Source organism: Barbatula barbatula (assembly GCF_947034865.1).
Source record: "Barbatula barbatula genome assembly, chromosome: 19".
In the NCBI taxonomy this organism is placed as follows: domain Eukaryota; kingdom Metazoa; phylum Chordata; class Actinopteri; order Cypriniformes; family Nemacheilidae; genus Barbatula; species Barbatula barbatula.
This window is the reverse complement of record NC_136782.1, coordinates 4,959,565-4,986,122: the sequence shown is the minus strand read 5'-3', so window position 1 is coordinate 4,986,122 and position 26,558 is coordinate 4,959,565. Positions and strand designations below refer to the sequence as shown.

General features: G+C 37.6%; 2 protein-coding genes across 5 annotated transcripts; both read left to right on the top strand.

Annotated features, from left to right (window-relative positions):
• On the top strand, positions 1-15,579 carry LOC306908532 (capZ-interacting protein). 2 transcript variants are annotated; one of them, XM_079481478.1, is made up of 5 exons: positions 1-210; positions 8,309-8,389; positions 9,100-9,165; positions 12,366-12,569; positions 14,064-15,579. In XM_079481478.1, the coding sequence occupies exons 1-5, from the start codon at positions 202-204 to the stop codon at positions 14,487-14,489; spliced, it is 786 nt and encodes a 261-aa protein (XP_079337604.1). In that variant the 5' UTR covers positions 1-201; the 3' UTR covers positions 14,490-15,579. The 2 variants fall into 2 exon arrangements, with proteins under 2 accessions (XP_079337604.1, XP_079337603.1); XM_079481477.1 differs by having other exon boundaries at positions 8,306-8,389.
• A 474-nt stretch (positions 15,580-16,053) lies between these two features.
• c15h3orf52 (chromosome 15 C3orf52 homolog) lies at positions 16,054-25,050 on the top strand. Of its 3 annotated transcripts, none has more exons than XM_079481475.1 (10): positions 16,054-16,206; positions 16,290-16,344; positions 16,545-16,696; positions 17,814-17,894; positions 18,132-18,188; positions 18,276-18,411; positions 20,171-20,328; positions 22,274-22,344; positions 23,154-23,329; positions 23,783-25,050. In XM_079481475.1, exons 3-10 carry the CDS (start codon positions 16,619-16,621, stop codon positions 23,803-23,805), a joined length of 780 nt encoding a protein of 259 aa, XP_079337601.1. In that variant the 5' UTR covers positions 16,054-16,206; positions 16,290-16,344; positions 16,545-16,618; the 3' UTR covers positions 23,806-25,050. The 3 variants fall into 3 exon arrangements, with proteins under 3 accessions (XP_079337601.1, XP_079337600.1, XP_079337602.1); XM_079481474.1 differs by having other exon boundaries at positions 16,105-16,206; positions 16,450-16,696; XM_079481476.1 differs by lacking the exon at positions 16,054-16,206 and having other exon boundaries at positions 16,275-16,344.
• Positions 25,051-26,558: the final 1,508 nt, after the last annotated feature.

Genomic DNA, 26,558 nt, shown 5'->3' with positions numbered 1-26,558 from the left:
GGTTGCACAACTTTTCCTCGCTATTACCGCGAAAAGGAGTTTCTCTTCCTTCGTCGTTGAAGATTACATGCGTTTGCAGATCTGTGTGTTGCTGACTAGGGAAACAGAAAGTGAAGTGAAGCTGTGACCGGAGAGACGCGTCTGGACACACAGCGCGCGCACGCTTGGATACAGCCGCTTTACGCGGATAAACAGAGTTTGATGATGGAGGTATGATGTCTTATAATGTTTCCATAAACGTTATCTGTGATGAAAGTAATGTTTGAGTAAACGTCCAAACGTTGTGTAGTACATGTACTGCTTTGTTGATACTAGTGTTGTCATGTACACGGGATGCACTGTGCTGACATTAAATCGGGTGTCTGACACAGGCTGTACAGTAGGCTATGGGTTTCTGGCTAATAATCATTTTAATAACTTCATTATTTAGACATTAACATTATATACTGCCTTGTGACAAATATTCACATTTATATACCATCAATGGACCCTAAAAAGTAGCTGTACAAAAATATGTGTGTGTTGAAATGTGGAAATATCATTGCATTAGAAGTTACCTATATACGCTACGTACTAGTAATAACAGTAAATGTTGGATAGACATAAAGTACATCACTAAGTACTTAAGTGTGGAATTACAATAGACTTGGACAAAGTCCTTTAGTGACTCTGGACAGGTCACTATTGTTGTCAATTAACATCAATTGAGTTATTATAATGTCTCTCAAACTCAAGTGAGACGGACTGTTCTGATGATGCATTTTCCAACTATTTTAACCCCAAATGACCACAAACTGAGACAGGAAGGGCTGTCTGCCCAATGTCTTCCTCTATGTGTGAACAGCAAAGCTTTGATTTTCCTAATGGTCACACGCTTTACAGTTCCTCACGTGGCACGTGGTGTCGTTGTTACTTTTGCAAGTGTAAGCAAAGACTGTTTGGCTGTTGGTGTTTGTCTTATTCAGAAATATCAGCGCACAAATCTGCAGGCTGGAATCCACATTTTTGGGGGGAAAAAGTGCCACTAGACTAAAGTGGACAATGTTTTTTACCATTCGCTCCAAAAAATATCAAATTAAACAGAACGTTATCACGAAACATAACTTGTTTCCTGTTCAAACTTGTCAATGCACTGCACATGTATTTGTTATTATAACTTGAGTCTTTTAACTCAAATTTCCAACTGTATACACTCTTAAAAAGGGTGCTTTAAAAGAATCGTTGACGCCAAAGAAAAAGCGTTTGGTTCCATAAAGAAACTACAACATCTAAAGAACCAGAAAATGTTGTTTGTGGCGAAAAACGGTTACTCGGATCGGATTATAAGAAAAAGGAAGAAAGGGATGCTTCTTTGAAGAACCTTTGACTGAATTGTTCTTTGTGGAACCAAACATGGTTCTTCTATGGCATCGCTGTGAAGACAAGCACCTTTAGTTTTATGAGTGTACTGTAGCAGTTTGTGTAATACAGACTAAATTCAATTAATTGAAGGTCTTTTTGCATTGCGGAATCAGTGATGGAATCAGTGGCGGCCGGCCAATAGAGGGCGCTAGGGCGCCGCCCCCCTTAAGCCACAAAAAAAAAAATTAAAACAATTAAAACAAAAATAGTAATAATAATGAGAAAAACATCAGTATGTCAATATTTGTGTGTTTTAAATATGGAATGCACCCAGTAATACATGTAAAATATGATACAAAATCATATTTGCAACCTTTCCTCTGCCTGTCTGACCGCTTCATCAGCTCTGGGGCGATAGAGAAAGCGCCCCAAGGAGGCGGGTCTATGTAGCAGTTAAGCCAATTGCTAATTTAAGATATGAATGTATGACATAAAATTTAGCCAATCAGCGTTCTTAAATAGAATCCAAGAAGGGCGATCATTTTATCGCCCCAAGCCCTGATAAAATAAGGACTGGGCTCTAGGGGCGCCATTTTTACTAAACGACAATGGCGAGCGCGGACGTTACTCCTCCAAGACCCAACCCTAACTCGGTGAAATCTCTCCTCCAAGATCCGTTTGAGAGGAGAACTTTGTCGGAGAAAGTTCGGGTGAAAGAGCTGGGCCCAGATCAACCTGACCTCTCAATCAAACAGCAGGCTAGCGAAAAAGGGAAGCAGTATATGCGCGGCTTCTCCCGTAGCTGGTACACCAGGAAGGCTTGGCTAGCTGGGTGCACCCATGCTAATGCTTTATTTTGCTTTCCGTGCAATATATGTTTATATATTTTGTATCAATTAATTGTTGCAGTTCTGGAGCACATTAACAATTAGTTACATTTAGTTTGATCATAAAATACTTTATGCTATTCTTCCAGTCAAAGGTTTGAGTTCAGCCACTTGATATCCATTTCTATATTATACATCCTTTATACAGTGTAAGAATTCCTATAAACTTTATAATAATTTAATGTTATTGTCCACTTTCCACTCTGTTCTGACAGCATGCATATTGTGTTGCCTATTTACTACCAATGGCACCAACAGCCTTTCCAAAAGATGTTACTTATATGTAGAAATAGTCAATTGTTTACAAGTTCAGTTTAAATGCAAATAAAAGGCTTGTGTTTGTGCATCATGATGTTTATGTTTTTGTGTACGAATGCCTCAACTTTTTAATATTGGCATTAAATAATTACTGACTATTTCACTGAGCACTGCTGTCCTGCAGTTTGTGTTAAATATTATTGCGATGGTTACGGAAACAAAAAAAGTATGGCACAGCCCCACCGAGAATATTTTTCACCAGCCGCCACTGGATGGAATGCTTCACACTTGTCATTTAGAAGCACCACTTCTTACCAAAAGCTGCGATACCCTTCCCGGAAAAATTATTAGCAGACGGGTTGTAAGTACCAAAATACCAATGTTACAGTAAATACAGGAATTTAGCTAAACTTTTTCCATATGATACAAGCAAGCATATAGTTACCAGTGACTGTCCAAGAACAAAATGCGAAATAAAAGTATTAATAGACAGGTCTGTACAACTTGTGCACTATAGAGGGTCCTAGCATGTTCACATGGAAAATTGACGTCAATGCAAACATACCGTATTACATAGATTTGTGACTTCTCAATTCTGATATACCGTATGAACTTTATATGGCATGAAACAATTGATAATGATGATATTTGAAAAAAATGGGTAAATAAAACCATGTTTTTAACTTCATATTGTACTTTAATATTATACAACCTGACTTGCGAGTCAGTATGAATTCCTGTTGTACAACTTGTTTGTGCCATTGAGGTCTTTTGTATCAAAGCCTATGAGACAGGAGCTGTTTCTCCCATTCCTTTCAGTGATGTAACACACACAGAACATTTGTAAGAACACAAGCCATGTGCCTGACATCATGTTTTCCTGGAATGAGCAAGAGAGAATCTTACGTACCTGTTGTCATTAGAATGAATAGAAATGGGTCATAGCTGGCAGGAACAACCAGAACCAACCTGAGATTTTTAGTGTACATTACTTTATGGACGAGTTATGAATAACATGTACAGAACATGTTTTTCTTTTGGGGCCGATCTTTCCTACCCTTCTCAATAATGCTAATAGTGACTGTATAAAACCTATAAATCTGATAATCTGGCACAGAGTTATTATAGTTTTGATTTTAGTTTTATTTAGTTGTATTAATATTTTCAAGTTTTTATGTTTATTTCAGTTCAAGTTTGAGACATTTTGGTGTATGCTTTTGTCATTTTATGATTTATTGGTTTATTTTTTGTTGCTTTATAATTTTGTATACATTTTTTATTTTATTTTATTTTTGGTTTATTATTATAATTTAAGTGCTTTAAGTGTTTATTTTTTAGGCAACATAAAAAAATTCAGTTATTTTTTCCAACAATTTTTAGGTCAATATTTGATTTGATTTTAAATCGTTTCAATGTTTTCAAATTTGTAACCTAAAATAACCTTGGGGCCGTTTAAACAAGACCGTTTTCAAGTGAAAGCGCAAAACAATTTATGCATTTTGACTGTCCTTTTAAATGGAAAGTGCGTTTTAGTGGACTGAAAACGGTATTTTAGTGGACTGAAAACGCAGACTTTTTAGAAAGGGTCTCAAAGTGCAACTTTTTGAAAACGCAGCCGCTTTCGTTTCCATGTAAACTGTAAGACGGAACGTTTTGAAGACTATGGGGTCACGCGCATGCGTATTACGCACTCAGTCTCGCGAGCATGGCCAAAAAAATATGACGGCTTTGCGTGCTGTGAGCATTCACTGCTTAAATATGTATTACATTTCCCCAACAAAATGTGGATCTACTGCACCAGCGGAGACTCACTATTTACATTCGCTAGACTTTAAACACACATATACATTGATCAATGGTATGAAAAAGCAGTTTTGGCTAATAACTTTGCATGTGTATGTGCCAAGGCACGTCCTATTCTTTAACACAAAAACATCGCCACCCACTGGCCTGGCGTGCATACTACGGCGTTTTTATCCATTTTCCTGGATCCGTGTAAATGCTGACCGATTTGCTAATGCTGTCATGTGCAAAAACGTAAAGGAAAAAACCTTTCAGTTTTTCATCGTGTAAACGTGGCCTTGGATTCAGGATCAGTTGTGATCTTGTGACTTTGACTACACAGGCTTGTGTGATATGATTTAGTCACAGTTTAGTTTTGCCGGTCAGGCAAACATCTGATCAAGCACTGTGCCCTGTGGAAATCTCAGTGGTTTACCATTTTAAGATGAAACAAAGAACATTTTATACACTTGAACTTCAGAAGAAAAAACAGCATGTGAGGCTTTAAAGAATACAGAAACTGTTCTAAAGAACCTGCAAGGTAACATTAAAATCTTTAGCGTGAAGTCGTTCTTTCTCATTGGACATGGTTTTGCTCAAGGACTGTCAACAGAGAACTGTCCCAGACCTTCACAGCTGCTCTGTGGTTTATTTCTCAGGCTGCTACGCCCCAAAATAGAGCTTTTAGTACTCCCACGACAAGACCATGATTTCCACCCGCTATTCAGAGCCTCTCAATTCAGGCTTAAAAACTTGCTGATCTGATTTATATGTTATGTGTCTGGTTATGTTGAACTTTCTCTGTTGCTTTAAAGTATATGTTTACACGAGAATGTACTAAAATCGGAAAACTGTGTTTCGCGGTATTTACATTTACATTGTCATTTAGCAGACGCATTTATCCAAAGCGACTTACAGAGAATTCAGGGAGCAATGTATGTCATACAGGAGCAATAGCACGATAGGTGCTAATACAAAGTTATTAGTTTCAACAAAAGCTAGACCACTACCTGTTGAGAGAAGAGGGTTAGTGTACATAAATATAATTTTTTCATTTGTCTGTCAAGTATTCATAGAAGAGATGTGTTTTAAGTAGTTTTTTGAAGGTTGTGAGAGATGTGGTTGACCGGACTGAGTTAGGTAGAATGTTCGACCAGGAAGGAGTTGTGAAGGAGAATGAGCGGGAAAGCGATTTAATGCCCTTATGAGAAGGCATTACAAGGAGCCGCTTGTTTGCTGAACGCAGGGTTCTTGATGGGGTGTACGAGGGTCTGAAAGTATGCCGGCGCAGATCCAGTGATGGTCCTGTAGGCAAACACGAGTGACTTGAATCTGATACGGGCTTCAACCGGTAGCCAGTGGAGAGAGAGGAAAAGGGGCGTCACATGAGCCCTTTTGGGCTGTTGGAAGACGAGGCGTGCTGCTGCGTTTTGAACCAGCTGGAGTGGTATGATAGCCTTTGCAGGAAGACCAACAAGGAGAACATTGCAGTAGTCCATCCCTGAGATTTGATTCTAAAAGGTAAAACTTTGACTTCGGTATAGGGGACAATGTTGTCAAAATGACCTCTGTTCACATAGATCAGCTAAATCGACTAAAAATGCTGTACTATGCATGCCAGGCAGGTAGTTGGCGATGTCACATTGTAAAGACACATGTAATTTTTATGATGTCATTGTCACAAATTTGCATTTTTCGTATATAGACTGTTTCCAGGGCCATTGAGAGAGAAAGTTGCGTCAACTCCGTTGACTCCAATGGAACAGTTTTTTCACAGCAATGGCGGTTCATGGAGGAAGTTCCTAGTACACTGTGAAATCAAACCAGTTAAATCAACTTAAAATAATTTGTAACCTGACTGCCTTGAAATATTGAGTTCAGTATACTAAAAAACTTTAACTGCATTTTAAGAGTTCTTTGAACTTATGAATAGTTGGGGTTACAAAAGTAAAGTCTTGTTGTATAAACTAAGTATCTGGTTGCATACACTTATAATTATTAGTTGTGCAAACTAGATAAACTAAGCAGCTTGAATTAAACTCATTTAAAGACATACGTCACATAGAAAGCGGTTATGTCTCATTTACATATTTACGTTTCTACAAAAACTCCTGTGGACAAATAACAAAATAGACACAGTGAGGCAATTGTTGACATAACAAATTATTCTTTCCTAAGAGCTCCTTTATAGTCCTACACTAACAAGTGACGGTCTAGGAAAAACAATAAACAAGGTCTTTACTCCATTGTCTTGATTTGAAAGTTTAGCCTTCTAAGTGCCTGAAATGGTCTTTGTTTTGAAAGGTCAGGAAAGAGTTAACAATCATAGGCGGCAAAATAATGAGTCAAAGGGTGGGTGGTCGCCGGGGAATTCTGCTTATCACGGCGAGGAACAAGAACGGCAGGAAATAAAAGGAAGTGGATTGGGGGAAAAACGTCTTCTATCCCTGTTTCTGTGCATGTAAGCACATGAGATTGTCGTGCTGTTCAGAGCGAGTGGTCGTGTGTATGTTTTGGTATGGGTGGAGGAAGCAGGGCGGGTGTTTTCAACATGTGTGTGGAAATCTACTTAAATAAAGAATGACATTAAAATGTGGAAAGTGTGCATGTCTGTGAACCCTGGGAGGAATGTTTCTGTTTTAACGGTACACAGGGAAAGAGTGAAGTGTGAGGGCAGTGCTAGTAATGTTCTGGACAAACTCAGCAATGATCAATGCAAAGATGTCATTTGATTTCTGAAGCGTTTATACGTAGTTTAAAAAAATGGGTTCTGGAACGATTTTCAATTAAACACTGTCTCGTGATGAGAGAGAGAGACAGAGAGAGAGAGAGGTTCTTCTATAGGCTATGAGCATGATGTTCTTGGCCTTGTAATGAACATTATTGTACACACAGATAGTATAGACTGTAAGCAATGATAAACAATGTCATCAAGGACCATTGTGTCATTTTTAGCGACATCTAGCATTGAGGTTGTGAATTGCAACAAACGGCTCTTTCTTCTCCCCTCCCTTTTGAAACACCATGGTGGCTGACACAGAACTAAGATGTCGCCACATTTTTGCTTCTTTGCTGATTAAGGTGACGTATTTACGAAACGCGCTCTGTAGAAACGCAGGAAAACATGGCTTGTAAACCTGAATCTGCGGTCGGAAGGAGAAGAGCCGGATGACTTTCTAAAATGCTTAAATAGGTTTAACGCAGTGGTTGAAGTCTAGTGTTTTGTAGTGAATATACTCTGATCCACCCCCGGCCTACTCACCCATCCCAGGTCTACACTCATGAATGCAGAGAATATGCCTCTAGTAGTCAAGGGCATTCTGAAAGATTCATTGCAAGCAAGATTTCAATAGATAGTTGGTATATCATGGCGTGTACTGGTTTAACGTACCAACAACGGCCAGGGAAGCCCACATTTCTGTCAAGCCTTGTCATAAACACTAACTCCTGTTAAAAGAACGAGTCCTTAGTGAAAAAAGTAATTTACGCGTTTCTTCTCCATATAAGTCCATTATAAGGAAACCTTTTAACGTAGCCTACCGATTTAACACATTTTTTTTTGACAAATTTTGAAGTGAACTACTCCTCCATAGATCTAAGATGATTTAAGTGTTCCCCTAATCGTTTGAGCAGTATATTATGAAATAGTGTGCATAGTACAGTATGCTATTCTGACCTTGTAAGCGTAACCTCTGTTTAGCCTTATGTCACTTTCTGATGTCACATTTCTTGGTTTTAATACTACATTTTCCAAGTAAAAAAACAAATTTTGTAAAACAAGCACGGCCCGAACATTGCGTCATGCTTGTCTTATGTAGCTATGGAGGGAATGTGAAGGGAATCCTGTGTTATTACTGTGAGATCAGGAAAGAGTGATCCAACATCAACAGCTCTCACACTGCAGTGTTTCTGTAGCTCATAGCACACAGAAGTCAAGGGTTTGACACACATTCACGTTTACCCTATAATGCAATGCGAGTCACTTTGGATAAAACCGTATGTCAAATGCATAAATGTAAATGATGTGGTGTGTTTAGAAGGAATCTTCAGTAAAACCAACAGTGGCTCAGCTGGCTGGAAGACTCAGAGGTCATGCACTGCCAATGCCTGGAAACATAGAGGTAATGTAACATAATGCATTTGTACTGTTTTTTTATCACGTGTCATGTCTAAACGTACAGAATCAGGATTTTACACAGGCCCGGTAGGCTGGCTCAACTGGGGGGAATCGTATATAGTTGGCCAGATGTATAATCCTAGTTTATTGCATGCATCATTTTTACATTTTTCTGTGATTAAATTGACAGATCATTGATGATAGATCATACACTGAAAAGAATGTGTTGGATCAACACATATAATCTTTTCAGTTTTATTACATACAGAGAGGTCACGCTATCCCCTGTGTCATGAAACGGAAAGATTTCGAATTCTTAGAGTGAATGTCAGTAAGACGTTTGTTAATTAAGAATTAAAAAGTAATTACCGACCAAATACGAGAAGCTGTATAATACGGAAGAGTGTGTTGTGAATTTAAATAGTTGGCGAAGCAAACTTCAACAACATAATGTTGTACATACAAAAGGTAAAAAAATTATGAAATAGTAAACAATTATAGTATGTTTAAAGAGAAACATTCACATACATTCATAGGAATTTTACATGAATTCTTGAATCAATTGTTGGAAATGATTTTACATTGATAACATTCAGGATAATACTCATTTTGGATTTAGACATTTTAACATATCAAATATACTGTGTATATATATATATATATATTCCCATCAAATAAGCTTTTGAAAATATTTGTCTTTTCTTTTTCCTGAAGAAACCATTAATCGGTCTTCATCCTCCCAAAATGAAGATAAGCTCTCCTGTCATTGAAAAACTGCAGGTGAGATCTCTCTGCGCGATTATGACATCACAAGAGTTTAGTAATAATAATCTATGAACATAATCATTTCTACATGATGAACATGTGTAAGGTTCTGTCCTTTCATTTTGTGAGGTTGCTTGTCAATGTCACGCATCATCTGTGAAGTGAGCTTTCATACAGGAAACAGGTAATCTCTTGCATCATAACGAAACTATCTGATGAATTCTGAAATATTTCCTCTCAGATCAATTGTATTACAGTAATGCAGGGGCGTCATTTCCACTGGGGACACTTTTCTAAATCCTGTTTGTGTCCCCCTCAGTTCTTAAATTGGCTTGTTATGTTTTTTAACCACACGCTGTCATCGCCACGGAGAAGTAGGCTACTAGGACATAGCAGTACACAGAGAGTGTGACGCACTGACTTTTGAACCATTGGTGCAACCGGGAGGGCTCTCACTAATTGGTGTTTCAAGTCTGACGTCATCACTCAACCGTGTTCATAGGTAGTTCAGATGGTTAGGGAGTGCCGCCGGGAGATATGAAACAAAAAGAGATCATGAAAGGCAAGCATACGCTATTTGATTGTAAAGTCTGCCCCTGAACAGATGCGGAGCCAGAGATTTTTCATAGGGGTGGCCGGGTAGGGGCCAGCCGTTACTTTGGGGTGTCACAGAAAATATCATCATGCACCCATTGAAAGGGGGGTTAAGTGCAAACCTTGACACTCATCCAACCCTAAAACACATTAAAAGCACTCTATAGGTGCCCAAATCATAATGATGTATCATGTGCGATTGCTTCAATATTTTAATTTAAAAAAATGATATTTAGACTTTGATCAAATAAAACTTTTGACATTTACTTTGAAGCCAAAATTCATAGCTCCCATTTCTGATAAAAAAGGACCAGAAAAGCACGTCAGTTATGTAGGCTATTGAATTTTATTTTAAGTGCAAACAATAAAACGTCAGCAAAACCATGACAGTACTACTAGTACAAACAACTTGCCTTAAAAACAGATAAGAAGATAACTTAATGAATATTTCACAACTCACAGATAACATGACTAGAGCCCTATTCGCACAGGGTTAGTATTATCTGGGGACCTCGCATGTTTAGAAATGATCTCCCCACATCTGTATTTCATGTGGCGCATTAGCATGGGATAAGTGAAGCCTGTGATTTTACTCAAATGTATGGACTTATTTCCCGGATATGATGACAAGGCTTTGCATATAGTTTGTCTATAGTTCTATGGTGAATAAGGATATATGCATCAGCATTTGAGACCCGCGACTGTGACAGAACATCACCGAATGGGTTTCAAATGTTACGGGAGTTTCCACAGTTTCCATTATTCAAACTAACTTCACAAACAGAATCTTTCAGAATGCCCTTGACTACATAAGGAGCAGGCAAACTCTCTGCATTCGTGAGTCTGTGGTGGTGCTCATGGGTTGTTGATCTGGGATGGGTGAGTAGGCTGGGGTAGATGCAAAGCAAACAGCTGTATGCAGCAGAGAGAATGCACACTAGATTTTATGGAAGTTTTCTGACACCTAGTGTTTAAAAATGTTATCGCAAGGATAATATTGAAGGAATACTCGACCCAAAAATGAAAGTACCATCTAGTTGTTCCAAACCTGAATAAATGTCTTTGCTCTGTTGAACGCAAAGAAAGATATCTGGATGAATGCTCCCTTTACAACCATACTTGATAAAAATGACTGTCAGCTGAAAGAATGATGTCACAAGCTTGCTCTTTAAAGCGACTCTATTGAACTTTTGCTCACAGGTTCCCCATGTTGTTGATAAGTGCAATTGTCTTTTACTAGTGTCGTGAAGTATGTTGATGTATTCACCTTATTTTTGACGTAAATGTGGCTGGCTTATATTTATTATGGAACCCAAAGTTACACGCTTAACGTGTGCAGAGAATGCGTGCGGTACAAACGCAAAATATCTGCTAAACGTTTGATTTCGCACCAGAGCAGAATCTAGCTGTCACGCACCTCTGATCTGCATCCATTATTAATTATTTTAGCCTACTGGATGCCCTTTCTCCTCGACAGTTCACCGTCTTGACCACAATAACTAATAAACATCGTTCAAAGACTGAAACTAGTTGTAAAAAAATACAATGATATATCATAGATCACATATAAACAAAACATATTTAGCACAACTTGATAAACAGTATGCAAATGTTAAGTGTTGGTTAAGAGTTGTTTTACCGCTGAAATCATTTTAGAGACATTATTTGAAGGTCTAAAAACTACAAAGTGTTGCTTTCCAAAGTAAGTTTGTTCAAATTGTGAAATAGATGTTTAAAAGGAATTTATGGTTGTCAAAAGCTGTGTAAAACTATTATGAACTATACAATACATCTCTAGATACTTTGGACCCTTTTGTGACCTTTAGGAGAAATTAATTCATAATCTATAATAACATAAAAACCCAAAAGACCTAACTTGCAAATACGGGGCAGAAAAGTAAAGTTAGAAAACTTAAAATAGATATAAATCGTCTAGGGGCCTCTGGGTCTGTGCTACAGAGTTAATCTGTCATTGGTCAGAGAGACCGATCGCACGCTCACAGGAGGGTGGGGTCAGTGCCGTCCCATCCAATCAGATCAGACTCGTACACTAATGAGATAAAGGCTTAGACACCGCGCTGAGTGCTGCGCCGCATTGGACTGGACTTAGTAACTGTCACGCAGTCATGGGACAAAAGGGTTGTCGTTTCTCTTTATTTTACTTTCCTCCTGTACAGGTAGGAATTTTGCATATGAAATATATTCATTTACAAATATTCATTGTTGTGTGCTCCCTTTGTTGTTGTAAGATGGTTATGTCTCATTAAATAAGCAGTTTAGATATAACGATGACATTTTTCAACTATTTTTTTGTCTTTTTGAAGTTAGGCTGGTCAGCCATTAAACCTCTGATGGACACAGTGTGCCCGGTGTTTTTGATACCGATGTGAAATTGTGTGCTTTATTTTCTCCATCTTGGAACTGCATATTTACATTTTGTAAATATCTTGCACTGTATGTAGAGTTTCAGTTTACTCAATTTATTCATTTATCAAAAGTATCCACAGAAGTGGTGGTTTCATTGAACAAAACATCTTTTTACTTTGAGATATCTGTCATTTTTGATTAAATGTTTAACACTTTTGACTTGTATGCATTTCCCATTTCTTTGTCTTTCCAAGGCCAACCTAGCACTTTCTTCAAGCGTACTACTGTCCCCACCTAGAAGTCTAGAGAGCAAAGACCCAACCACCGTTTCCAATCCCAGCAGCCCCTGCAGCTCCCTGAGATCCACCCTGCAGCCCGTTCAGCTGTCCTGTGAAGATGAAGTGCCGGTTTGCTTCGAGCAACCGGCCGAAGGCACTCCACTGCCCAGCATTAACAAGGTCTACTATTTTCATCTTAACATTTAAAACTACACTTACTGTAATACAACACACCGTGAGTTGAGCGTCTTTTTGTCAACGTGTGGTAGTATTTACCAGAGAAGCACTTAAAATGGACTACACTCATTTTTGTCAGTAATCTTTATAATGCCTCACATATCTCTGATGTGTCAAGCAAGATCTGATGATATCAGCACGAAGGTGCATGCACATAACATTACATACATGTATGCATTTGACAGACGCATTTATCCAAAGTGACTTGCATGATATTATGCATTTGAGTTTGTGCAATCCCTGGGCTCGAACCCATGACCTTGGCGTTGCTAACGCCACTTACTCTAACCACTGAGCTACAGGAAAGCTCTTGTAGTCGGTATTGAAGGCTTAAGCTCTAAGTAAGCCTCCACTGCCTGAGGACAAAGCGGTGGGGTTTGTAAACTGTAATCCAATCAACTCACTTCATCATCATCACCCCTGTAACCTCTCTATAGAGACACAATCACAAAAGAAGTATATACACCAGTGACTTTATTTAGAAAACAAAATGGTTTCATTGAAAAAGCCAATGCAAAACTGCAAAAACTTTCCAAAAACTGCTCAGTATGAAGATTAAAACATTTCAAGGCAACTATATACTGTTTATGCACACACACACACACACATATTATATACATATACAAACACACACACACACACATATCTCCCTGGGGACAGTCCATAGGTTTGGTTCGTGCCACAGACATAAATAACACTGTAACAAAATTTTGCCAATAACCGAATAATGACTTCATGCAAAACGTGACAAGCTCAATCCAAAACAGCGGATTAGTTATGAGAAATTATATACTGTACATATAGCCTACAGTATTATTATACAGTATATATTTTCAATATTGACATCAAAATTGATATTGTGTTTCAATTTTTCATTTAGTTAAGGCACAATTAAAACAATAGTTGACCATTGCGTCCAACAATATAAAAAAAATAATAATACCCATAACAGTATGACAATAAAAAAACGACAAACACATAGCAAACTCAGATCAGCCTCATTTGAGATTATAGACGGGTTCTGCTGCAACATCATAAATGATCCTTAACTTCTGTAGGCTCCGCAAAAAAATCTGTAACTGTTGCGTAGTTTTCATTTAATTACGTTTAATACAATAGAATTAATATGCAATAAAATATTATTATATTTATACTGTGTATTTATTCTCAAAAGGTCAGAAAGATTAAAACGGGCCAGTCCATTTAAAATCTTAAAAGGAAAATATTAACAAATTGAGTTCACTTAATGTCATTTATAGCAGGCTCCAACGCTTTAAAAATTAACCCCAAATTGTTTATATTTGATCCAACAATGGGTTAAGGCAACCCAGCACAAACCCAGTATAGGTTAATGAAACCAGACCAGAAAATAACTCCACGCCTTTAGAGTTAAATGTACAACGAATGTAAGACTTATTTTTTGTGTCAACCCCGCAGAGCCGAGCCAGGCTGTCTTTTAAAAGACGGCTGCCCACGCGACAACACAGGAAGTCAGCAGGCGAGGAGGCGAAGGCTGACATGGAAGACGAGTCGTCAAGACAACCAGACGACCCGCGGCAGAACGGTGACGGAGAGGAGGTTTCGGGTGCCTCTCTGCCAATGGATGAAGAAAAGAAGATGTCTTCCTCTCATACAGATCCAAAAGAGCAGGAGAGAGACAGCATGGAGAACAGAGATGGTCTTCAGGTAAATGACAGGACTGAAGTGAGCCAGACAGAAAACGACAAGAAAGTGACTTCAGAGGAGCATCAGCCTTCTGACTGTAAACAGACACAGGAACAAGAAGAGACGGCAGAAGATCAAACAGAAATGAAGGAGAGCAAGGAACTGCTGCTCGCTGAGGAGAGCCAAGAAGAGAAGTGAAAGTGTGGAGCTTGATGATCTAGTCTGGCTAGAAAAGCTTTTTTCTTTCTCTATTCTTTCTTTAAGGAACAAAATGGGGCAATTTGACGTAACATTGCTAAAGATGGATAAACACCCGTGGACCTTAGTATGAATGAAGACGGACAATGTCTGAAGGCAAGGACTGAATTATTTTCTTGTAGAATAATGGACTTGTGGACTTTTATAAATGTTACATAAAGGGTATGTAAGTTTGAGTTTCTCAAACGCAAACTGTAGTTTGTCTGAGCATCAGTTTTTCCTTTAACTTGATTTGTTATTGGCTTTCGGAAACTGTCCCTTTAAAGAACCTTTTCAGGTTTCCCCTTAAATCAATACTGTGATCTCAAAATCTTGGAATTCTTAAAAAATTTTTACTTTTACAGAGAAAGAACATGCTGAAATGTAAAGCTTGCTGTTTTTCGAAGTAGGTCACTTTAATTAAAGACATCTTATAAAAGGCATGAATGTTAGTGGTATTTTGTAATAGTGTACTGGCACAGCTTACCCCAAAGCATAAGGCACAGGTCATCCAATAGTCACCGTTTTAGGAAAAGAACATTTCAAAATGAATGGGTAAACTTTATCTAAACAGCCACAGTAACTTGTATTGTCTATCGTTTTATACATCTTCACTAGTGCGTAGAAAAGCCTTATCAGTTATCTTTTATGCATTTCTCATTCACAGGCAGCTGTATGAAGGGTTTTTAAATATATGGGCATAAATGATCAAATTAGATGTCTTTCATTTTACACCACTCATCCATTAAATCCTTAAACAATCTTAAACTCCCACAATTTACCTTTTGTTCAGCTCTGACGACAACCCCAAATCTGTGTGCTACTTTGAACTTGCTGACAGCTATCGAACTCCATCGTTTATTTTCGTTTTTAAAGCTTGCTCACATTATAAATCGTCTTATACATATTCAACACGTCTAACACAATGCAATAGGAGGAAGTCCATTGTTATGCAAAGTACAGTGATACTCGAATGCTGGGAATGTATGGCTGTGACTGCAATGCTGCTGTACGACCTTTAACTGTCTATCTAAGAATCAATAAAAACCTTTACGCTGAACAGATTTATTTTCTCTAATATATAGCTTTAAAAAAGCTCAATAGTTCGTTATTTGAATGGTCAGTTATTATTTCTCACCAAAATACTTTAGTAATAGTTAATAATAGATTCAAAGTTAGTAATAGATTAGTAAACCATGATTGTTAAACATTTTTAGCATTTATTTACGTTGTTTATATTATTATATAGCAACAGTTCACCGATGTGTCCACAAGGTAGCAATCGATCTATTTATCAGCTATGATGTATTATTATTCATGTTTAATGTTATATTAGAAAATTATATAATATATTATTATTATAATATACATTATATTTATAATATTTTTTACACAAACGAATCTGCCATATTAAAAACGTGTGAAGTGTTACTTTTCTATTGATTAGTTTCTATAACGAGAGAAAGAAAGGAAATAATCAATAGTAGTATTAACTGTACTAAACGGTGTTTGGTGGACACTAGGGGGCGATGGAAGCAGGTGTTTTATTAGGTAGCCTATATTAACCCTATTGTTTAATGTTATGTAAGTGTGTATACACAATATGACCACGTAGATCTGCAACAAATCTGCCGATGCTTTAACCCTTTGGATCGACATCCTAAACCTTGAATTCAAGGTGTAAATTCATGGGAAGGTTTTCAGCAATGAATAGCATACATGTATTTATGTTAAGCCTGTTATTTTGTCGCTTTCTGGCAGAAGTTGTGCGCCGCAGGCTAAACCAACACCAGATTTCATAAATGCAGCATCACATGTGAGTTTAACAGTATGATGTCTTTCATTTTAGTTTCGCTTCTTTAAACGCATTATTTACTGCGCATTCTCACTTGCCTTTCACCCGCAACGCATCAAACTTTAGTCACATTTGGAAGGAATCTGGAAAAAACGCGCTTTGAATTGTTTGATGAAGCCGAAGCGAGTTATAAAGGACATTGTTTGATCAACCTGCGGCAGGCAGGCGCGTGTGAAGCGCCTCAGTTCCGGGTAACACACGCAGATCTGTGTTGCGGGACACTGACTATGGAAGAATGGGCGACGATCTGGAGTTAAAGACCATTCAAGGTGTTCATGACAACAATAATGTCGCCAGTGATGTTTGCATCGAGGTAAGCTGGCAGAGATATTTCATTTTCTTTTCATCGGTCTTCTTTTTCTAGTCTCTTGTAACTTGTTGAGTTACTCTTCACTCGTAGATGTTTGTTCAAGTGTCGACACGTCCTGCCGGTTTCGCGCACAGAAACTGGGATCGCTTCTTTCTTTTGTTTGCTAGAAGTTTAACATTTCTTAACCCACTAGTTGAACTTGCTCAAAACGAAAACTACGTTTGTAGCAAACGTATTGAACTTATTTGTAATATTTTAGTTTAGACGGTAAACGGTGGTAATAATAGCGTTAAAGTAGCCTATAGGAAAATGGCTTCATACCATAGTAAACGATACACCATAAACCATGAACGATAGCCTACCACATTCGGTAGATAGATAGATAGATAGATAGATAGATAGGTAGGTAGGTAGGTAGGTAGGTAGGTAGGTAGGTAGGTAGGTAGGTAGGTAGGTAGGTAGGTAGGTAGGTAGGTAGGTAGGTAGGTAGGTAGGTAGGTAGGTAGGTAGGTAGGTAGGTAGGTAGGTAGGTAGGTAGATAGATAGATAGATAGATAGATAGATAGATAGATAGATAGATAGATAGATAGATAGATAGATAGATAGATAGATAGATAGATAGATAGATAGATAGATAGATAGATAGATAGATAGATAGATAGATAGATAGATAGATAGATAGATAGATAGATAGATAGATTTCACGGTCAATTGTTTAGTATGGTATTTAATGAATCCATATTTATATAAAGTGATTTATGTAGTTTACCATCTACACTAAAAATTCTTTCTTTCTTTCTTTCTTTCTTTCTTTCTTTCTTTCTTTCTTTCTTTCTTTCTTTCTTTCTTTCTTTCTTTCTTTCTTTCTTTCTTTCTTTCTTTCTTTCTTTCTTTCTTTCTTTCTTTCTTTCTTTCTTTCTTTCTTTCTTTCTTTCTTTCTTTCTTTCTTTCTTTCTTTCTTTCTTTCCTTCCTTCCTTCCTTCCTTCCTTCCTTCCTTCCTTCCTTCCTTCCTTCCTTCCTTCCTTCCTTCCTTCCTTCCTTCCTTCCTTCCTTCCTTCCTTCCTTCCTTTCTTTCTTTCTTTCTTTCTTTCTTTTTATTGTTTCTAAACTCTCTCACAGGTGATTCCAGAACATGGAGACAGTCCTGACCACATCAACTCTGTGGCACATGAAGTGTCTCCCCTTCTCTCAACATCGCAGGTACAGTATGTAATATTAAATACACTATAAAGCTTACAAACTTGACTTTATTTCTAAATGGATCATAAGCTTCATAAGCAGGTCTTCCAACTATTTTGGAAACCTGATATACAATGAGTCACATAATATGCAAACTTGGTTGAAAAAGCTCTTAACTACAGAACAATTTGTTCTTAATTTGTAGTCTGTATTAAAACAGTTTCACCTTCATGTCTGGTTTTGTGTGTGTGTGTTCAGGTGGGCGATGGCAGCGGGGCGGCAGAACACAGTGTGGATGATGTCAATATTGAACCTGTAACCATATCAAAGATAAATCTGAAGAGCGTAGTCATTACATTTTGTTAGTAATATTATATTTTTCTAATATAAAGTGTTTTGCAGGACGAGACTGAGCTGCAGAGGGTGAAGCGAGAGCTGAATACGGTGGTGGTGTGGAAACTCAAAGTGTGGACGGTGATTCTCATCATCTTGTTTCTAATCGCTCTGATTGTTGCAGTCACTCTCATTGTTTGTGCAGGTATTTTGCTTTATTCTGGTTATTTCAAATTATTATCATTTCATATGCTTTAGTAATTATTAATGATGTTCATTTTTGGGTTAAATATCACTTGAAATATTTCAGACGAGGATGAATCATGACAATTTTTGTGCGGGGTTGTATGTATTACACCTGTGAATATTTATAAAGACTGTGAAAGTCTTAAGTCATACTTGAAGTTATCTGTGATATTAACTGGGATAGAAGGGAATAATTCCGACTATCAATACTTTCTAAACGGAATTGTTTTATTTTTAAATATATTTATTTAATGTTTCTCTTTTTTTTTATTTCCTATGTATTTATTTCCTATGCATTTTAGTGTGGCCTTACAGGATACATGAGGTGCTACTTTTCACGGTTTGGATTGGCAGCATACATTTACTGGTTGCACTCTTGTGAGGCCTCCTACATGCATTATTCTGCAAGATTCTATTGAAATTTAACCACAAAGGGAAACTTGTGGTCAGAAACAAAAGCACCTACATGGTACATTGAAGCGTTCGGATAAATACGTCTGTATAAAGATGATTTCTTTCCATTGATGGCCTGTACCTTTAACAGCAGATTTGTGGTGTAGACATCATACTACCACGTGCAGATCACAGATGATCTGGAGGTTTACAAGAAGTGTTTCATGTTTGCCCACTGAAGCCTATTCTTCCTGTTTTAAGTGACATGGGTGGTGTGACCTCTGGTGTGGTTTTGCATTGAGAAGTACTGTGGCGTGAAAAAAAGCCCAAAATGTCTGAAAACCAGCAAATTTGGACATACAAGGTTTTAGAAAGACAGCGATGATACGACGATATGTCTCTGTGGTTTTGTGGTCATACAGTAGAAGACAATGTTCTTTGGAGACCAACTTTCTTCAAAATATTGTCATTTGAATTGACACGAGGAAGCGTACTGTATACGTACATGGCAACGTGCTATTGCATGACCTTTGATGAATCTAGTATCCAGTACATTTACACTAGTTTTTTGAAGTTTGTGAGAGATGTGGTTAATCAGACCGAGTTAGGAAGAGTGTTCCACCAGGAAGGAGTTGTGAAGGAGAATGAGCGGTAAAGCGATTTACTGCCCTTATGAGAAGGCTTTACAAGGACGCCGGTCATTTGCTGAATGCAGGGTTCTTGATGGGGTCTAGTGGTGTAGGAGGGTGTGAAAGTATGCCGGTGCAGATCCAGTGATAGTCCTGTAGGCGAACATCAGCGACTTGAATCTGATACAGGCTTCAACCGGTAGCCAGTGGATAGAGATGAAAAGGGGCGTCACATGAGCCCTTTTGGGCTGTTGGAAGACGAGGCGTGCTGCTGCGTTTGAACCAGCTGAAGTGGTTTGATAGCCTTTGCAGGAATACCAGCAAGGAGAACATTGCAGTAGTCCAACCTTGAGATTACCAAGGCCGGCCTGGACGAGGAGTTGTGCCGCATTCTCAGTGAGATAGGGTCTAACCTTTCTGTCTTTGCAATGTGAACATCGAAGGACAGCTGTTCATCAAATATGACTCTGAGGTTACTGGCTGTTTTGGAAGAAGGGATTGTGGGATGTGCACCGTGGGGTGTGCCAGAAATAATAGTAGTTCCGTCTTGGCCGGGTTCAGCTGAAGGTGATGCTCTTTCATCCAAGCTGAGATGCCTAATGTTCTAAGCAGGCTGTGATGTGAGCTGTATTATAAAAAATAAAGTAATTCCTGTAATAAACAAGTGTGTTTTTATGTTCTTTCTGTGTCACAAAGCTGGTTACGATGATGAAGACGCAAAATATGACAGATCGTCATTTGTGGTGGAGCGCTTCTTCAGAGGGAACTTTACTCTCGCCAATAACAGTTTCACTTCACACTCTTTAACTCAACCAGATGAATTGGAGAGGCTGCTAGAAGAACTGAAACAACAGGTGAGACATAACCTAGAGTTGATTTTAACAAAACATTATCAATTCTTTTACATATGCTGTCACTATATAAGCTGTATATTAGAAGCATGCATGCGAAAGCCTGTTAATGCATTCACAGATTTGCTGACATTATTTTAAAGGGGTCATATGGCGAGAATATGTGTTTTTCTGTGTCTTTGGTGTGTAATAAGTTGCCGGTGCATGTATTAGACGCGTAAAATTGCAAAAATTTAAGTGTCTGAACAAAAGATGAATTCTATCTAAAAGCGAATGCTCACCCAGACCTTCCTGAAACGCCTCGTGTAACCACACCCCCACAAATCTACGTCCGTTCGTGGTATGATTTGTCTAAGACCGCCCAAATATATACGCAAGTAAGGTGGGAGTACCTGTCAGAACAATTCCTATGGAACCTGATGTTCCAAATATGGTAAGAGGCGTTACATTTCTGTCACACGCTTGCAGTAATCAACCAATCACTATGCATTGGTTAACTGGCCAATCATAGCACACCTCGCTTGTCATAGCGAAGAGCTTTGTTAATAAACTGCGCATTTCACAGAGGCGTAGCAAAGAGGAGATACAAACATGCACGTATGTGGAAAATACTGCGTTTTTTAACTTAAATCATGTATACACTATAATCTTCATTTTAGCTGTGTCATATGACCCCTATAAATACATTTGAGCAAGATCTCTCGAAGAAACGTATTTTACAGTTCGTGTTGCTAAGATAACTTGGATTGGTTTTATGCACATTGTTTTTATGCACATTGTCACTCTTTCTTGTACTGTATATGAAGTGCAAGTTATCAACTGATAAAAATTCCATTGTGCTTTATCTATTTCTCAGAAAGTTAAACTCAGTGCAGGAGAGAGAGAGAGAGAGAGAGAGAGAGAGAGAGTGTGATGCAATAGTTTTTGCCCCCACCCACATACATAACATAAGCATATAAGCAGTTTTTCTAGGTCTGTCAAACCATTAATCTTGATTAATTGCATCCAGAACAAACATTTGTGTATACATAATTAATATGCACAGTGCACAGACATATATATTATTTTGTATTTGTAAACACAAACACATAAATGCATATATTTAAGAAACATAAAAATGAATAAACATTTATATATAATTTAAATTATTGGTAAATAAGTACGTCTTGATATTTCCTAAATATGCACGTATGTGTATGTTTTTATAATTACAAAATAAATATGCGCAGTACACATACATTGATTATGTAAACACAACTTCTCTTCTGGATGCGACAAAGTTGATCAAAATAAAGCCTTGGTTCATCATGATTATCGACACATGGATGCCAGATTATTTGCTTGTATAACACTGGATTCAACAAAACAGATCAATACTGAAGTTCCCTATTACCTAAACTGGGTGTTTGCATTGAGACATCTAAAACATGCAGTAAGGCGGAAACTGTGCACTGTTTAATGCTGCTTTTAAGTGAATGGAACAGAATGAAATATAATTATTGTCATTGTACAGATGTACAACATATCTTACAATTTATATTGGTGTGCATATCATTTTTTCACAAATGCAAAAGCTTATAATGGTAATGAGTAATGTTGCTCCCTTTAAACTCTAAAGCGTTCAGTTCTGTGATGGCACATCGATAAAAACTGTTTAGAAGTCTGGAGCTGCTTGTTTTGAGAACTGGTTCCTGGCACGACTTTATTGTATTTAGATATATCGTAGCCTTGCCGTATTTGATGTGGTGTCTTGGGTGTAGAGTGAAAAGGAAAGAGGACTCTGCACACAACCTTGTGGTGCTCAAGTACTGAGTGACAGAAGGAAGGGGAGATGGTTCCCCATCATTTATGCAAACTGATTTCGGCCTAGGACTATTTGTTTCAGACACTTAATGAAACCATTAGTTCATGTATTTTTTCTGTATTTCTCTCCCTAACCTCTCTTCAGCTGACAGCAGTCTACAATTCTTCTCCTGCGTTGGCACGCTACTTTTCCAATGTTACCATAAACGATTTCAGGTGACTCAATTTCACACTCCACTGTTACATTTAACACCTTACACCACTGTTCGCACCATTTAAAACCCCTTTGTTCACAACATCAGTGTAACAGTTTTTGATGTGAAGAGATCGAGGTGTAGCACAAGCTTTAAAGTGGCCCTACCTCAGACAGTTTCTCATGTTAATCTTGAGTATTTACAGAATAGTATCGCACCCTTCAAATATCTGCAGATTCTTAAGTTTGATCACATTTATAAAATACAGATACAGCTGTACGATTATTTCCGAATACATGCGACGTGTGTTGGGGGAGGGGGGATTAACTAAAGCACGTGTGCAAACATTGCCAAGAAAACAGTTTCACTTCGAACGATCGTCAAATCCAGCATTATATTCACCGTTTTTATAACATTCATCGCCTAAATGAAGCTAACAAACAACTGAACTTCCCGAACAAAGTGCTCTCTCTCTCTCTCTCTCTCCTGCACACAAAGTGAATTGTGCGCTTGCTCCTTCTCCCGCTCTCCATGGCTGATGCGTGAGCGTGCCGCATGCTTTTCTGGGAGAATTGTCCAATAAGGGACTAAGAAAAGTTGTCACGTACCGATTGTTGATGTTCGAAAAAAAACTTTCCGAAACCTGTACAAACACTGGGGGAGTGTTCCCGAGCACAGAAATACTACATCATACGTCCAACTCGTTTTTACACTAAGCAAGTTTAACTTTGAAAATAATTCCGAATGCATGACACACCATTGCGCCACCCCTTCAAATGTGAAGTTTGGCAAGAAACGAAGCTGCTTCTAATCCTCTGGTTTTCCATGTAGGGATGATACAGCTCAGTTTGAGCTACAGTTCATCATCCCTTCAGAAAATGAACAGTTGGTGCGCTACACTCTGAGCCGAGAGATGGTGAAAGGTGTGCTTCTTCAGCACTTCTATGATCAGGACTCTGACGCTGGAGATCATCTCCATGTCATACCAACATCAATCAGAATAGAAGGTGAGATAAAGTGTGCTTGGTGAGTAAGTCGTAACTATGTATATATATAAATAAACACTGAGAAATCATACAAACTGGACAGAAATGACCATATAATTAAGCAACAGTTAATAGCAAGTGTAGAGAGCTGCAATATGTAACCTAGGCCTCTCCATCGCCATCTTTGTTTGAAATATAAAAGTGTATATTACTTTATGCATTAGATTATCTTTACTTTATGACTTTACTTGTGAAATGAAATCACAACAACATTTCCCACAAAATCGTACCTGATAGCTCAATGATTACTATAGGTTTACCATTGGTAAGGTAAGGACAGTTTTCAACACTTATTTGTATGTATTTTTATGTTTAATAACTTATTTTTGTTCACCCAAAAGTAACTAATTGATGTTAATCACCCAAATGTAAAATAACTCAAATGTGGATTTGTTTTGTTGTTGTTTTTTTCAGTCGGGACAAAGAGAAGAATTTGAAGAAACAAATGTGTGGACGTTCTCACTTTTTCTAACAAGCTTGTGGAACATGGTTGGGGGCTTTTAAAACAGTTAAGCTACAATTTGAACTACACTAAGTGTAAAACCAACGGAAACTATGTATAGTTAAAGTTGACCTATTAAAAGGATTTGGTATATCTGTACTGTATAAATATATTTTTTAATGTTTACGCCTAAAGATGTTCTCTTACTGCCTATAAACTTTTGTATGTTTTCTCTTGTAAAACTGAATTAGACTGGACTTTTTCCCCACGCACTACATTTACACACGGTGTTATGATAGTCGAGCCTGTCTCTGCATGTGTCTATTTGCGAGGCCTCAGTGTTATTTTACTTGCATGTGTGTATATATGGTGAGATTTTTAGATGTGTGTCTGTAAATAAGTTTAAAATGTTCATTTTACATACTTCTTGTTTTGAGGACTGCTTTGGGTTGCTTGCTACTGTGCAAGTCATTTCCTACACAAATATCGTCACATGACATTTATAGTTCAGATGATTTGCTTTAAAAACTAGGAACCGAGTACCTGTGAGGGGAAAAAAAAGATTCTTTTTATGTAAATTCATCAGACGTGGCCAGAGAATTTAACACTCCCCAAGATAATATTCCAGTGTGTGTTGGTTAAAAACTTCTGTCTTTATAAAGGGATATGTGACTATTGGTATTGTTATTAATCTCGGAACAAGCTCAATCATTTGCTAAAGGTGTGTCCCAACACTAGAGCAAACTGCCATGACCATGAAAGTGAATTTAACAACACTGTCACCAGACAATACTCTTTTAATAACCTTTATTAAATAAAGTTGACTGTAAAGTGATCGAGTGACACTGTAAAAAGCTACTTGAATTGAGTCAATAAACATTTAGTCTCGCACACCTGAAGAAATAGATGTATGCGAAGGAATGAAAAATAGATAAAGAGTAGTAATTTTTTTTTATCATTTCCTTTAAAACCTGATTTGCATCCCCAGAGCATCATTTATCATAGAAACGTCAAACGCATGCCCGGATAAAATAGCACCAAATAGGCGGGTCTCTGAAGGTAAATCTGTAGCAAAAATTGAGAGCATGTAGATTTTAATTTGTGAACTTGTAAAGTAAGTATATGTACCCCCCAAAATGTACACTCCCAGCCCAAATGTGAAAACTTGTGAAATAAAAAAAACCTTAAGTTGAATGTTGAGATTTTCACCGTGGACAAAACTCACAAATCTGTCTTCTGTATTTGAAGTTGCAGATAGTCACAAATGTGTAAACTGGCATTTACTTAATACATTGGCAAATACAAATGCATTGCACATATTTAAACGTTTTCTCAGATTGTAATTGGAACCACAAATAGGCGTCTAAAACCTCTCAAATGTGTCACTGCAGTTTCAAATCTTCCTGCCTTGACTTTGTGCTACTACTTTGGTGATAAACCCGTAGCAAAACTAACTTGTGCACTTTTTTAATTAATTTTTTATGCTTTATTAAATCAATGCCATAAGAACAAGAGGTATTACATATTCAAGTCACATTAACATCCGTTGCCAGATAGAAAAAAGAAAGAAATAGAATTACATTCATTTAAATGGTTTCAGAGTACTACCTGTTTTCAGTGCTTTTTTGTTTTTTGTTTGTTCCAAGAGATCTATATACAATTTGAAGTCATTGATAAAATGTGAAAATTTTGGTTTACATTGAGCCCACTTTTTCTTATGTAGGCTATATGAAATTTTACAACTTGTGCACTTGAAAGCTCAGAGGCGAGAGAAAGAGGCGCATGTGATGACGTCATGCGGCGGAGCCACACCGCCCCCTAGCGGCAGGAACAATCAATACGCCAATGTATTTTTTGAAAAGGCCAGTTTACACATATGTGATTATTTTTCTGCAACTTCAAATTCAAAAGAGAGATTTGTGAGTTTTGTGAACGAGTGCAAATCTCAACATTTGCAATTTCAGTTTTAGAACATTGGGGCAGTGAGTGTACATTTTAGTGTACAGGTACATATACTTACTTTACAAGGTCACAAATTAAAATACACGCTCTCAAGTTAAAAAGGATAAAAGTCACTCTCCCGTACCTTCTCTGGATCTGTTCCACATTGGTGGAATGATCTACCTGATGCTACAATATCAGCAGACTCAGTTGCCATCTTTTAAAAACGCCTGAAAACGCATCTCTTCCGTCAACATGTAACTGATTGATTTTAACCTCTAATTCTTTTCTGTCTTCTTATTAAACTTTTTTTTACTAACCTCACTATTCTTAGCTTTGTATACTGTGCTAGGCTTTAATGGACTAGTTTTGATTCACTTAAATGATTCACATTTTGTTGCCTATGTTGTTGTAATTGCTTCCAATGTTTCCTCATCTGTTAGTCGCTTTGGATAAAAGCGTCTGCTAAATGACTAAATTTAAATGCAAGTTTAGCTACTGATTTACCTTAATACCCTACCATAGTGGGCGCATCCGGTCAAAACGTCCTGTACATCTGTGTTTGCAAAAGTAGAACATTAGTCACATTTATTTTTGATTAATTTGCAAGCACAGATAAACTTATTAGTCAAATATAATTGCCAGAAATTGTATTACTATGCAGACTTAAGAGATATGAGACACATCAGAATACACTCCTAAAATGTAGCTGCTTCACACAATACCCTAGAAGACCCATTTTTGCCCTGATGGTTCCAAAAAGAACGTCAAACATCTGAAGAAGCTTTCTCTTACTCAAAGGTTCTT